The 16,406-nt window shown below is 31.0% G+C and overlaps 1 protein-coding gene across 1 annotated transcript; it reads left to right on the forward strand.

The window, feature by feature from the left end:
• Positions 1–290: 290 nt before the first annotated feature.
• LOC145620629 (gibberellin 3-beta-dioxygenase 1-like) lies at positions 291–2,921 on the forward strand. The gene is made up of 2 exons (XM_081675330.1): positions 291–958; positions 1,363–2,921. The coding sequence occupies exons 1-2, from the start codon at positions 291–293 to the stop codon at positions 2,051–2,053; spliced, it is 1,359 nt and encodes a 452-aa protein (XP_081531456.1). The 3' UTR covers positions 2,054–2,921.
• The last annotated feature ends 13,485 nt before the right edge of the window (positions 2,922–16,406 follow it).

Consider the following 16,406-nt stretch of genomic DNA (forward strand, 5'->3'; position numbering starts at 1 on the left):
TAAATTATTGGAGGCAAACCTTTTCCCCTTTAAACTTGCATTCATATTTTTATTGATGAGACTAATATATATTTGTATGAAAATGACAAGATGGTCCTTATTTTGTTTTTTGCATTGTCTCTTTGTTGATGCCCCTCTCCCTTTCACTTCTTGTCCTATTTTACTAACACATTACCGCCAAAATACACCCACTACATCTTTGGTTTCACCCCTTTCTTCTTCTTCTCCTCCTTATTTTTCTCTATATATACTCCAATTTTATTCCATACTCTCTTCATAGTCATATTCCTATGATTTCTGTTCTTAACAAAGTACAACTATTTAGTACCTCTTTTCTGCCACTTTTTCTACTCCTACTATTACTCTACCTTCCAATATTCCATCAACTACCTCTTAATCTTCCTAGATTCCTACCATTTTCCACTCTCCTTTTCCTCCTCCTCCTCCGTCGTGTATCGATCACAATGCCCTCTAGGCCATCCCTTGTTGTTAAAGAGCAACCTCGTCTAATCCATCACCCGAGGAAAAAACATGACCTAGACTTTCAATCTTTAAAAGAATTGCCTGATTCGTTTGCATGGTCATCATTTGGAGATCCGTGCTCAGTTGAGTCAGGTATTTTTGGGCCAGACACTATACCTGTTATCAGTCTCGATGATCCAAAAGCCCAACAACTTATTGGGCTTGCATGCAAATCATGGGGAGTATTTCAAGTTACTAACCATGGGATACAAAAGAGTGTGTTGGATGACATTGAGGCTGCCGGTAAAAGCCTTTTTTCATTACCGGTCCACCAAAAGCTTAAAGCGGCTCGTTCATCCGATGGCATAACGGGTTATGGCCCGGCCCGGATTTCATCATTTTTCCCCAAGAGGATGTGGTCCGAGGGGTTCACTATTTTGGGATCCCCTCTTGACCATGCTCGTCAACTTTGGCCCAATGATTACAAAAAATTTTGGTAGGTACTCATTTTCCATGCAAACACATGCAATAAAAAAAAAAAAAAAAAAAAAAAAAAAAAAAAAAAAAAGTGGCTAACTAGCTAGGAAAGTAGCTTAGGCAACTACATACACTGAAAAAATCAGTGAAAATTCCTACTAGAATTTGTTGTGATTTCTACATCATCTACATTTAATTTAAATCTTATTATAACTAAAAGAGCTATAATAAATAATCAATCACTAAAAAGATCAAATTCTTTTTTGTGGTATGTAATGGCATGTCGTGAGACAAAGTTATTAGTATGGTCCACTAAATAGAAATAATTCACCTTTTTATGTTAGATTTGATGCCATATTTGGGACAAGATATATGTCTAATGGTTTTCTAACTTTCTATCTTATCCTAATTTTTTTTTTTCAGTGACATTATTGAGGAGTACCAAAAAGAAATGAATCAATTAGCTAAGAAGCTTATGCATCTAATTCTTGGTTCATTGGGCATATCCAACCAAGATATTATGAATTGGGCCGAACTACTTGAAGGAGCTAATGGTGCCATGCAACTAAATTCATACCCGATTTGTCCGGACCCAAATCGGGCCATGGGTTTGGCAGCTCATACGGATTCAACCCTCCTCACAATCCTACACCAAAATAGAACATCGGGGCTTCAAGTGTTCAGAGAACGGTCCGGGTGGGTCACGGTCCCACCCATTTCAGGTGGGCTTGTTATAAATATAGGTGACCTTTTGCACATTTTATCAAATGGGCAGTACCCGAGTGTGTATCACCGGGCCATGGTTAACCGGGTCCAACATCGTTTATCGGTTGCTTATCTCTATGGGCCCGCTTCCGGGGTCCGGATCCAACCCCTCCTTAAGCTCATTGATGCCACCCACCCCCCTCTATATAGGCCGGTTACTTGGAGTGAATATTTGGGCATCAAGGGTAAACATTTCAACAAGGCTCTCTCATTAATCCGAATTAATAATAATAATAATAATAATAACAATAACAATAATAATTCTTCAATTATGGGACTAATTGCAAGTGATGAGCCTAAAGGCATTAATGTTGATTCGGATAAGACAATTCTCACTGCATTTGGTTAATTTAAAGGATGTTAATTATTCTTTAGATTAGTCATTTTGTTTTTAAATAAACTTATGGATTTTTTCCACTTGGTTGTTGATCCGATGATGAACAGTGTCGGAATTCACATATACTAAGGTGTTATTACCATTACTACTATTTATTAGTTTTTCATCAGGAGGTCTTTTTTCTTGTTTCAAGATCATTTGATCTTGAAATTAAGGGATTAAGTCATGATCTCATAGTAAGAATTATTAAACATTAATCAAGTATCTTGTATTCCTCTAATATTTAATAAATTCACAAAATATTTATTTCTCCGTCTATATTTAGTTTTCACATTGCTAGAAACCAGACCAATACCACACACTCCGAACTATACGTATAAAGAAGTTAAAGTTGGCATTTCAAAGCATACTTCCAAATGGTAATTACTAATTAGTGAAATTAAAAGAAGAAGTGCTACATACAAAACCTTACAATCCAAATTAACGCAAACAGGAAACCATGCAAGTGTCATTAATTTTCTTTAGAAATATAATTTCAGAATAGAAAAAGATAAGACAAGGTAAATACATATTGAATATTTAGCTCAATGACAAAAAAAATCCGACAATATTCCAGACTCAAATTGTCAAGGAAGATCCCCAAGCCAAGGAATAAGACAATAATCAAGATTATGAAACAATGTTTTAGAGATTATGGCACCCCATAAAAAGTTTTAATTTGGTGATAATCCCAAAAATATATATATTATCTTGAAAAAGATGGATATTTTTTTAGTGGCTAAAACTAATTTACATCACTATCTTTAGAAAATAATGGCAATCCCCATCCAATTGCAACCATTCATGTTTTAGCTTTCTCAATATTTGATTGTATGTATTAAGTTTGGAAGTACAGTTAGATAGTGGAAACTTTGTTGCATGGAGAAGGAAATAAAAGACGAAAATTTTCATATATTTATTACTTAATATGTAGTTGTCTAATTTTGCGTAAAGCTTCGTTGATTCAAGTGGTAAGGAATTTGCAACTTTACCTTTCATGACCTGATCAGGTAGTTAGAGCTCCCCTCTCGATTCCAGATGATCATGGGATCGATTCTCATTATCACTCACCCTCATGCATGCATGTCTCTCTAAACAACAAAAAAATAGTTAATGAAGATCTAGATAGAAAGGGAAGGTAAAGAATACTAATTAACTATCAAAGAATATGAAGTACTTTGTATTTTAATTAAGTCATTGGATCAATAAGGCTAGTTACATAGAGTATTTTGTTGTTATGCACTTATGCAATACATGCATAGAACAATAATAGAATAAGAGTACGGACTAATCTTGTATGTGCCCTAACGAGGGATGTCTTCAAACCACATGGGCATTGTCCATGACTTTTCTTCAACATCGACTAGTTTATTTTTGTTTGTATTTAAGTGCACATAATTAACATACATATCTTATGATACTTAACCAAATAAGTAGATGATTAATACATGTTTGTAAAATAATAATGAATAACAATATCTCGATTATTTACCATATTTGTCTCAATTTTCTTGCAAGTTGTAGACTTGCGTGAACCTGGTCCACAATAATAATATTGTGGACCCGAAATTTATACACACGTAACTGACATTATATTGAACATAGTGACCCTTATATTTAATATAGTAACCTTATTTTTAACATATTAACCTTTATTAAAACTTGTATAACATTTAATATTATAGTGAACTTGAATACGACATTATGACCCTAATTTTAACATAGTGACCTTTATTATTCATATTAACCAGTATATAAAATATTTCATCAAAAAATTAACCTCTTATAGCCTATATATTACCAAATTGACTTTTTTCAACATAGTGACCTTATTTTTATTATAGTGCCCTTTTTTTTTATTAATAAAACAACCATAGTTTCTATAATATTAATGGTCCACAATAAATTAGTGTGAACCAGGTTCATTTAAGAATTTGTAACATTATAATTAGTATTTAGATTTAGAGAATTTGACTGTGTTTTTTTTAGCTTATTATTTGTGACATTGATAAGTTGTTTTGGTTAAAGAGCACATCATACACATTCTCTTAGATTTGTTAACTTTAATTAATTAGCCTAACGATTCATATTTAATTTGCCAATGCGCAATGTTGAATTAATATCTTACTTATATTATCTACAAGTAAATACTACAAGTATAATTTAATAATGACATCTCCAAAGTAGTACATCAATAATTTGAATCTAACCAGTCAAATTTTTCTAACGCGTACGTCATATAAAAATATATACTGTAAGAATATACGATAAGTAAGCAAGAAAGATAGTTGAGGTAGTATTTGCTTAGGAGCTTATTATGAAATTTAAATTGAATTTAAGGTTTAATTCATGGAATTTTGAACTTTCAATTTGGCCCATCAAAAATGAAAAGTCATAAACTTGAATTGTAATATATGCTTTTTATCGGCTAGTTGAGTTGTCCTATGCAATATGCAAATACTACATGAAATTATATATTGGATAAGCTTTTTGATTTGTTGAAATATTATCGCCAAGAATCCAGGCGATCTGAAAACGAAATATGATAGGAGTGTCACCCCTATATAAATGGCTTAGTATTACACACTTTTGATCCTCAAGCCTAGCAATTTTGGGGAAACAATGTTTCACAAATCACATCTATCTATCTATCACCAGCCCAGGTGATTATTGGTTATATGGTCAATTATGTCATTCTTCAAGCCACATATATTATCCACGTATTATCCTAAACAATAATGGCGAAATCGTGTGTATGTCTATTACGTGTGTGTATATGATCTCAACACAAGTGCTTCAACCATTAGCTTAATATCATTTCTCATCATTACAGTGAAATGTTTGACGCTGGTTGTTAGGGAGGACGGATAATGCATCCAAGTTCCAACTTTTTAAACTCAAAATTTTATGTGAGGGGTCGTGATAGAGTATAAAACCAATCCTGAAATATAATCTTCAGCTTTAGATTGAGTTGGTTTTTCGACAATTATTAATGACGTTCCTCCCTCATCCCTATAATTTTTCCAACTCTATATATTCTTCGTGTTACCATTTTGATTTTGTTTATCTCTATTTTCAAAATAAATACCATATAGAAAGAACAAATAGAGGCGAAGAATTGGAATAATAAATATTTGGGCCGCATATATATAATTATTCTTATTCTTATTCTTAAGATAAGATCACAATGAACAATGCATCACAACATTTAAAAATAAAGTTGGTTCAGATACTTTGTCATTTCATTTGTTGTCTTAACATCCCCCTTATATTATTGCATTGTAAAGCTGAAAATGGGTATGCTATGAATGTTTGAAAACCTTGAGGTTGCTCCAATCACAATGTATGCATATAGCCTGAAAACCTTGAGGTTGCTCCAATCACAGTGTGTATATATATATATATATGTATATATATATACTAGATAAAGCCCGTGCGATTCATGGTTTGTTTGAATTTTTTTATTTTTTATTTTTTTTGTATTTATGAGCTAAAATTTGTTATATATTTAGATAAAATTCTTAATATTAAAAGATAATATTTAATATTTAATTGATTTAAACTTAAAAATCTCATTCGTCAATTTTGCTTACGTGGCATTTGAATTATTTAATTCTAAAAAAAATTAATAATCTCTTATTTAATTGGCTAATACTAAGATTTATAATCCTACGTGGCGCGCCGAGAAAATTAGATCTTACGTGGCTCTCTAAAAACTCGGGGAAAAACTCCCATTTATATATATATATATATATTAAATTATTATGATCCATGATTCCTATATACTCCCTCCGTGTTTTTTATTTTATTTTTTTTATGCATCACTTTGACGATTGCACTATTTACATACCATGGTTGACTTAATTTTTTCACCTCTAAAAAAATAAATAACTGTTATTATATTATATATCATTAGATTAGTCATAATGTCTAGTTTCATAATATAATTTTGTTACAATTTTTACTAATACACAATTAAAGATATTTATGGTCAAAGTAGCATCTGGGCAAATGTGCCGGTCAAACTGATGCATATAAAAAAAATAGAGGGAGTATCTTCTTAACCTATTCCGTCGGAAAAATGCTACACTTACAATAATTGTTTTGATTGGTTTGCAATTAGGGGCCCACTTTCCCCATTTTGTTTCCCCCCATTTTTTCCTTCTCTTTTTTTTCCTCCCTGTTGATGTGACATATATACAATGGTATTGTATGTGGGCTACAACACATACAACCATTGTATGTGTTATGTGTAGCATCACTCATTCCGCAATAGTGTGCGGCCTTTAATCAACTATATACTAAAAGACACACCAGCAATGACACGTGTCATTTTCTGGTGTGTCCTTAGTATTTTATTTTTTCTAAAAAATAAATTAGAATAATTTATTTAAGGAAGTTATTCAAAAAAGGTTCGTATTTGTCAACCATATAAATTATCAATGATATTTACCTTTAATTTCCTATACTGACACACAATTAGCAATAGAATAATAAGGAAATAAATAATATTTTTTAAGAGGATGTAATTTTGGTAGAATATTTTGTATGAATATAATCTAAATTCCTGTCAAAAAAAAAAATATAATCTAAATTAAATATCAATAAACATTTTACAAATTTTCCATGTATACATTTTTATTTTTATTTTTTAGAAATCACTATACTATATGAATGGAGATATTTATCAAAAATATAATCTAGTTATTTAGATGGACTACACTCTTATTGTTCAAATTATTTCTTTTTTTAAAAGTTTGGGATAGTACTATTTTCTCTCTCTTCATTTTAGTAACAGAACTAGGTTAAGTCCCGTGCCATGCACGGTCATAATTAAACTTTACATCAAAAATTGTATAGAATGGTGTTAATTTAACAATATTTTAACCAAAAAAAATATATATATATATGTAACAAAATAGTAGTGTCTAATTAAAGGTATTGATGGTCAAAGTTGTGTCTCGACAAATGTCCAAATCCAACTACTCTTATAACTAATAAAAAAAAACGGAGGAGTATAATATAGTAAAATGACTTTGTTCATTTTTTCTTATAAACGTTATGTACAATTTTAAGATTTATACAAAGTATACTACCAAAGTAATTTTTTCTACTTTTAATGAAAATAAATTTTAAGTTGGAGGAAAAAAATTGATAATATTATAATAATCTTGAATAATGATATATTTCAATACCTTAATTATAATCTATGTTAGTATATTTGTAACTAAAAAATTTCTAGTATGTAAAATATATGTTAAAATAATAAAAATAAAAAATTAATTGAGTATGATTGGGTTATATGTGTTGTGAAAATGGAAATAAGTATTATTATAGGATATATAATATATATAATGAAAGTCATTAAAATTTGGCCAAAAAAAAAGGCGGGAAAATTTTTAATGACATCTTGACAAGTGTGACTTTAGGTTCGCTTTTAGTATAGGTTAATTGATAGTAATGTATGTAATGAATCAATCCGTCTACATCAACTAATCTCTTATGGACTATTTCTATAAATTAGAAATTAATTAAGATTATATATTTTTTTTCTCTTTTTCATAAAACATAATTTAGAGGGATAAGTAACCTTATATCTATCTTATTATTTGTACAAGATCATTATTTGTCTCTTTAATTGAGCGTTTCCAATAGAAATTATAAGCAAATTTTAATTTTTAATATATAATTTTTAATTTATTTAAAGAAAATATGGAGTAATTAAAATAACCGTGCATGGCACGGGACCTAACCTAGTTTGTACATAAATACAGTATCTAGATGATAAATTATATGGAGATTATTGTTTATAGTTTTCATAATCAATAAATAAACATTATATGAGATAATAAACTGAAGTCATAAAACCCTTTTTCGTTTTAATTACTTACGAGTGGTTAATAAAATAATGAAAATCTATTACAAAATAATGAAAACAATTTTGCAGGACCATTTAATTTAGAATTGCCAAGTTCCTTTGTCTCATGCGGCTGCGGCTCCTTCATTCACCAATTAATTCCGTTCCCCCAATTTTTTATACTACCTCCGTTTCTTATTATGTGCAACAAAGGAATATTTTATGTCTCACAAATAATACCCCTTTGTTGCACATATTAAGAAACGGAGGTAGTATTTAGTACTTCGTTTTTTTTTTTAATGTAATCCAATTGGTTTGTAGAGTAGTGCATGTAAACTGTACTACAAAATACTACGTACAATACAAATTAATATACTCGTATAAACAAGAAGTACATGTGAACAACTAGAAACAAGAATTACAAACAGTAAGCACATTTTTTCTAAACTCTAAAGGCATTGAATTTGGATCATTTTTCATAATCCACAAATAGATATGATTAAATAATCAAATTTGAGTAAAAGCCAAATACGTACATACATTTAAACTAGGATAATTCCTCTCTTAAGCCAATACATACATATATTTTGATCTTCTGCACTATTTGATTATACACTAGATAAATCGAACATTTGTTGTTTAATTTATATGCTAGTTACTACGTATATATACAATAAAATTATAACACAACAATATACGAAGTATTTGAATAATACAAAAGTCAAACCATTTCATTCAACTTGAAACAAAAGAAGTAAAATAAAAGTAGTATCTCATATTCTCCTCCTCATTTGCTAGGTACATGACCATGTTAGGAGTGGTGGGGTGAGGATACAAAATTACACTAAAATGTAGAATAGAATTTTTAGGATAGATTTGAAGTAAAACAACTCAAACGGATCCAAATTCAGAGAATGGACAAAAGATCCTTTTGAAATAGTAGGTTTTGATATACATGACATTAGCCATGTAAGAATTGAAATTGCAATTTATCAAAACTACTTTGGTTTGTATGGTCTACATTTGTGAAAGAATATGTTCATTAGATTCAAGGATTCCCTAAAGAAAATGTTGCATGTCACATTATTATTGGTTGAGAGTTTTTTTTTTCATATAATTTTGGGGATATTGGTTGAGAGTCCTTGTGACTCAAAATATTTACATTTTTATTTCATTTTTGTTTTTGTAAGAAGAGCTACAAAGAGGAGAAAAATTTGATGAAAATTTTCAAGTTGAGGTATATTTCAATATATTGAATCCTTAGATAGAAAGTTAGTTGGTGCAAGTAAAATTGCAGCCCGTCTTGTATGTGGCTAGCTACAAGTAAAATTGCAGCCAGTCTTGTATGTGGCTAACTACACTATGTGAGTATTTATAAAAAAACAAAGTAAAACCTATATCATTGACCAAGTAACCCTTATAATACTGATCGAGTAACCCTTATTATACTAAGGAAGTAACACCTTTAACATTGACCAAGTAACCCCTATTACACTAATGAGATAACCCCTATAATGTGTGGCCAACTACATATAAGACTTTGTGGTAAATTTGAGATCTTAACCAATAACCATCTTATAACTTGGCCAAATAAAACAAGTGTCAATTAGTTTAACGACTGTAAGTATAATCTTTGCAGTGGCGGATTAAAGCCACTTGAGTGGGGTCCCATGACCCCACTTGAGTTTTAAAAAAAAGAAATTTTCTTAATAAAATTAAATATTTTTCAATAAAATTAGTTATTTTTTATATCAAATGACCCCATTAAAATTAACTAAATGTATTTTGACCCCTTAAATATTTTTTCTGGATCCGCCACTGAATCTTTGATCGATTTGATACTTTTATGATTGACAAATTAAAATAGTTCATTACAGTATTGAAAGGTCGTGGTATTATACCCAATTAAAAATCTTAGATCTAACATCAAGTCTTGTTTATATCATTTCTCTATGTGACTCTCAAACTCTTTCAAACATATACCCAAAAAAAAAAAAAAAAAAAAAAAAAACTACTTGTAGCCAAAAAAATCTCCTAATTTAGTGCTTTAATCACATGTTTTCTGTAGTGATCTACTGACTTAATTACAACTGTTAAGATTTAAGAACATATAGGATTTTTTGGATTATGATGTCACCTAAAAGACCACTACTATCCAAACAAATAGGGATCTTTAGGTAAATCAAACAGAAAAACATAATTTTAAACAAACAAAAATCAAAATGATACTGATTTGGTCAGGAATAAATGGCACTTTCATCAAGACATGGAAAAACAATTTGTCTTGAATTTGCTTTGACATTGATTTGAAAAGGATCATAAGTAACAGTGGAAAAAAATTCTAAGACAAGAAGATATAATATGTCAATTTTGGCTACTTAATTACAAAAACAGATGAGACTTTGCCTGATTTTGAGTCACTTTAATCAAGTCATCATATTCTAAAAGATCATGCAATTATATGTGCTACAAAAAATTAAACTAATGTATTATTCAAGTATGACGACTTTTATATTAATCCAAACTTATATTGATGTACGTATTGTTTTTCTCGTGAGAAAAAGTTTTCTAATAGTCCAATATGCTTTATCCAATTTTTTTTCAAAGTGCATATTCATATGCTCCGTAACAAAACTAAGATTAAGATTTTAATCCAAAACGCAATTACACAAACACACACTCATCTAATCATCACCATACCTCGTAACAAAATTTCACCAAAAAAAAAAAAAAAAATTTGAGAAAAGACTTGATATTATGTGAGATTGGGCTTTCATATTTAATTTGGGCCTTGGAACTAACACATATTGTATAGTAAATAGTAATAGTGCCTTCTAAATTCTACTGTTTTTTTGTTTGTATGTGTAATTTGCTTCTTTAGTGAATGTATTATACACGTACTCTTGCAGTTACAACGGAGCGTGTTTAGTTAAGAGGGTAGAACTCGAATTTGTGACCTTAAAGTCAACAACTACTCCATACCTCACAGCATGAATATGAATGAATCATCTAGACAGTACAACAATCACTTTTAAAAGAGGACACATCTAATACAATATCCAATGCTCAAATATTAACACATCCTGATGCCTTCACTACACATACAATGTATATAATCCGTGTTCGTTTCCGTGCAACATTCAAGAACCATACTCACCATCAAATTTCAGAACAAACACCAACATTATTGTCACTTCCACAGGCAAAATATACCTTAGAAATTACATTATTGGTCTTGTAAAAGGCAAATAATTGTGTCTGAAAGGACTGAAACCATGTGAAGTTCTTAAAAATACAGAGATCAATATAATGCATCTTCCAATAACCAAATTTCCCATGAATAAGCGGCAGTTTTTCACGTTAAATTGTTTGTTTTTTTTTAAGTTTTCTTGTCAATTCATAGCTGGCTTTGTTTAGTATAACAAACCATTTGAAAAGGAAAACATCCTGTCATTTCTCAATTCAATGTCAATTATGAACTTATAACACTAAATTAAAATTGCAGAAAATACTAAGAAATTATAATTTTTAGTGGAACTATATGTACAAAACAAGTTACATCAATCCAAATACAAGTCCAATCTTCCTTTACTCATGAAATTATTTATATTATCCTAGGACCTCAATTCACGTGTATCCATACAGTACTGTATATAATAGCCGAGCTTGACACTTCAATTCCCTACAATCACAAATGCCCCTAGTCGCTTGACTACTAAAAAATTAAAGCATCCATGTATGTTACCGTATATAATAGCTGAGTTTGACACCAGGACACGTATTAACACATATATATGTTGTCGTAAGGACAGTCACCCGACACTTAACTCATGCTCGGTTATGAGAAAAACAAACAATTGAGACGTCTTGGTATAGGTTGATACATGATACAGTACAGACATATTAATGTGTTACTGATAATCAAGGTTTTATATACATTATTCAGGCATTTTTTTATGTCATGGCCCATACGTAAGTGTATAGTATAGTATGTCATTTGTTCCTAGAATCAAATAAACTCAACATCTAATTTATTTGTGGGGACATGAAAATTTTGGTTGTATTGAATTGTTATGGTTTGATTCTAGACATCATTGTTACATAGACAAATTTTTGTTAGTGGTTGGAGTATTATTCAAGGTTTTTATACATCTTCATGATGTTATTGCATATTTGTATGTATATATACTTTTCATATTATCCAGAATATCCTGGAGAATACACATAGACACAATAATCCAAAACAATCCATCAATTAAAAGTTACTCAGATTTTGTACGTGTATCTGTGACTAATTTAGAGGATATTTATAGTGAGACGATACTAGATTGGAGTTTAAAATAAATTATTTGATTATCCCTTCGTTCAGAATTAGTTGTTCCCAGATCTCAAGCTATGCAAAATTGAGGTATAACATGAATTAGTTTTCAATGACCTTTTACAAATTATTCTAGAGAGTCACTGAGTTTAAATAGCTAGGATAAATTATGAAGTATAACAATAAGTTATTACAATAATTAGAAAGGTATATGTCAACCTTTAATTTGAGTAATAAAAAAAATAGTGTGTTGGAGAATAATGGTCCAAATGGCATAAGCTAATAAGTTGAGAAAGTGGTAGTAATTAATGTGTAATTTGACACGACATCTGTGTTTTAAGATAGGTAAGATGAATGACCCAATTGAACTTGACTCCTCCTTGGACTATCAAAATTTAGTGAGATATAAGGTTCCTCGTTAGTAGGAGGAAAGATCAAGGATATTCCCACCCCTAAAACCTCTAGTGGGATTTAATTATACGATCACCATGTCATTAGATATAATTTATACTTGTACAATTCGTATAATTAAATTAAATAATAATTGATGTTTTGCTAAAATTCTTCTCAGACAATTAATAAAACGCATACATTGCATGAACTACATGTAAAATTGTCTCTTAAGACACCACCTTAACAATAATTGTACCACAATTTATACTTTCTTATGTGCAATCATAATAATATACAAACTCTTTCTCTTCTTCATAACCTTGATCATTGTCCCGTTGAATCGACAAACAAGCAGTAGGTTTTATCACCAACTTAAACAGACTAATTATTGTTACAACTCTTACAAGTCTTGTACAGTTGTACAAGGTGGTGCAAGTATGTAACTATAATAAATTAATGTTAAACACCCTTTTCCTGGTGGTACAACAGGTTGGTGTACAACTAATACGCCACTAGTCCCAGCTAGCACGATCCACCAGTGTATTGTACTTTATACTATATAGCTGAGAAAGGATCTTTTTGCCCTGAGAGTGGACGGTCAGAACACCTCCCGGTCTGCAGCTCAACACGCCTCGTGTAAATTATGCCCCAACTCAATTGACACACAGTCAGATAGCAGCAGCAGATTATAAAATCATGCATGCAGCAGACTAATTGTTATTGTAACAAGAACCAACTTGAACTGACTTGACTTTTATTGTACTTCTTGTTGCTTCAGTTATAACTAAACAATCATAGAACATCCTTTCGGCCACTACTTTCACAATCAACAAGGCATCTAAGCACTTTCGAAAGGTAAAACATCGAAAAGAAAGCATCAAAGACATCAGTAAAAATTCCCTAATGCAATTATTTCATTACACTTGATTTTGTGCATTCTACTGTAAGAATTGAATCAAAATCAGATTCACTGTGGTCCACAGAATCCCATTCCACGACGACATTGTTAATTAGTCTACGATGCTATCAAGCTCTTCTTGAATTCAGAAACAATCGTAAGGGCATATTCAGTTTTACTGTCGGTTTTTCTTACTTCAGTCACATTACAGAGTAAAATAACAAGATCACTTCAAAAATCAAGAAACTATATGCTAATTCAGCCAATTCAGGGCAGTATGATTCCTAGTTTTCGAGTGATATGATATATGCTACACATGACAGGCCTGTTAACCGGCGTTTAGTCTCAAAACTAGCAACGACGATTACAATCATGTCTGTATTTAATCTCTATAGTCTATGACAGGAATCTTTCATAAATCCTATGTAAATGGATTTTGTATATTTCTGCTGTTGCCATGATACCAACAACCAACAAAAAGAAGATGAAAGATGCACTAAACACAACAACTTTCCTGCATTATTGGTCATTACTGTATCCGACAATGAACTTATCGCACTTACAACAGAAAACAACCATGATTAATTTCATGTAACTATCACCTTACTATTACAACTTTCAGTACAAACAGCAAAAGATAAGTTGCTGTAAAATTTAATTATTTCACTAACTTTATTGACATTTTGACAGTCAGATGATGCATATATAAGTTCGTTTAACATATATCCTTAGGAGAGGAAGGAATGCTACATTTTCCATAGCCAAATTATTGACACGAGACAATAATTCAACGTTGTGTGAATAATGAACAAAAGACGACAATTCTACAAGACAAAAAGAAATGGTGATTGCAATGTATAATACAATACAATATCATAAGGTACAAGAATATTACTGACAAAATGGTTTTACTCGAAATAATACCTGGTTCACACAAATCTTCCTAAGGTGGGTATCAATACTATCCAATCGTACAGATCAAGAAGAATGTGATAATTGTAGTCAAGAAACAAATATGACAATAATTCTATGTATCATGGTATCATAAGAGTACATAATATACTCAGAAATCAGAGGATTTTAGTACTGACAATAATTTAACACAAAAAAACAGAATACTAGAACATACATTAACCCCTGTTGACAGCTGATTGTTTTCGCTTTATATCTCTAATTTAGGCTAAAACATGATATACGCATAAGTTTTGGTTCAAAGTAGTGTCATTGCGTGTTGAATTCCTCGTACTTAGCAATGTTTTATGCTTGTTGCGCATATGGGATAAGAGGGTAATCTAGTATGGATCTATGAGCTTGACCACATATGATAAACAAAAATCAAACAATTTACCCCAATTTAACGAGGGAAATTCCCTAAATGAGTTCCGTGAGATTTTAATGACTCCTCGATCACAAGGATGGGGCATACATAACAAATTCACAACCATAAAAGCTTATTTCTAGCTAGTTTATTGTCACAAACATGTAACGTGTCAATTAACTAGGAAGTCCTCGTTAGGAACATAATTTTAGTAAGTAGTGCGTGTTACTAATTCTTCATTATTATTATATATAGTGGCACAATTGAAATTTAGAAAACCCTCTAAAATTACATACAATCAACAACTAGTGCTGTCAAATTTCAAACCGAAACCGTTTAACTGCCCGAAACCGACCGACCCAAATGAGAACCGAACCGATTAAAAACCGATTTTTTTGAAACCGAAAACCGACCCGAACCGTATTTTAGTAAACCCGAAACCGAATCGACCCGAATAATGTTAAACCGTATAAGAACCGAACCCGTTAACAAACCGAACCAAATATAAACCGAACTGAAAGAAAACCAAACCGAAAAAGAACCGAACCGTATCTAACCCGAAATCGGTTCCAACCCGAAACCGTTTAAACTGGCAAAAAAACCGCTTACACCGAACCGTTAGCAAACTGCTACCCGTTTGCACCAAACCATTTAAAAACCGATCTGTTTGTAAACCGAACTGGTTATAAACCGAACCGTTTATGAACCAAACCGCTTTTAAATCGAACCGTTTACAAACTTTTTTATATAATTAAATGGATTTTTTTTTTACGGGAATATAATTAAATGGATTAAATATTAGAAATCTTAGAATATTTTTTTTAAAATAGCAAGGCAAATCATTCATTAAGGATAATCAGTGTTCACAAACAAGAGCAAAACAAGCAGGCTCAGGCCCTGCCTCAAACTATTAGTAACACTACTGCCTCTAGTCATGTATATAAATGATTAAATAAGAAGCATATAATAACCTAATTGTAAACACAATAATACATTAATACACTAACTCTTATAATCTACTTCGTAATAAACTAGTAAGATCAGTATGACTAAACTTGAAACAGAACATAATATGTATTTATAAAATCAATAAGAATTTGTTTATAATATGATGCCTAAATAATAAATATGAAATGATTCGCGACTTTATATAAAACTTGTGAACGCAAAAGGTTAGCAAGTACTATCAAATTTCAAACCAAAACCATTTAACTGCCCGAATCCAAACAACTCGATAAACAATTTATTTTTTGAAACCGAAAACCGACCCGAACCGTAATTTAGTAAACTTGAAATGGAACTGATATGAATAACGTTAAAGTGGTTAAACCATCGAAGAACCGAACCAGTTATAAACTGTACCAAAAAAGAACCGAACCAGTTAAAAACTGAACCGAAAAAGAACCAAACCAGTTATAAACTGAACCAAAAAAGAACCGAACTGTTTCTAACCCGAAACCGTTTCCAACCCGAAATTGTTTGAACCGGGATAAAAACCGTTTACACCGCACCGTTAACAAACCGCAACCCGTCTGCACCGAA

The sequence above is a fragment of the Chenopodium album genome, chromosome 27 (genome assembly GCF_948465745.1).
Source record: "Chenopodium album chromosome 27, dcCheAlbu1.1, whole genome shotgun sequence".
In the NCBI taxonomy this organism is placed as follows: domain Eukaryota; kingdom Viridiplantae; phylum Streptophyta; class Magnoliopsida; order Caryophyllales; family Amaranthaceae; genus Chenopodium; species Chenopodium album.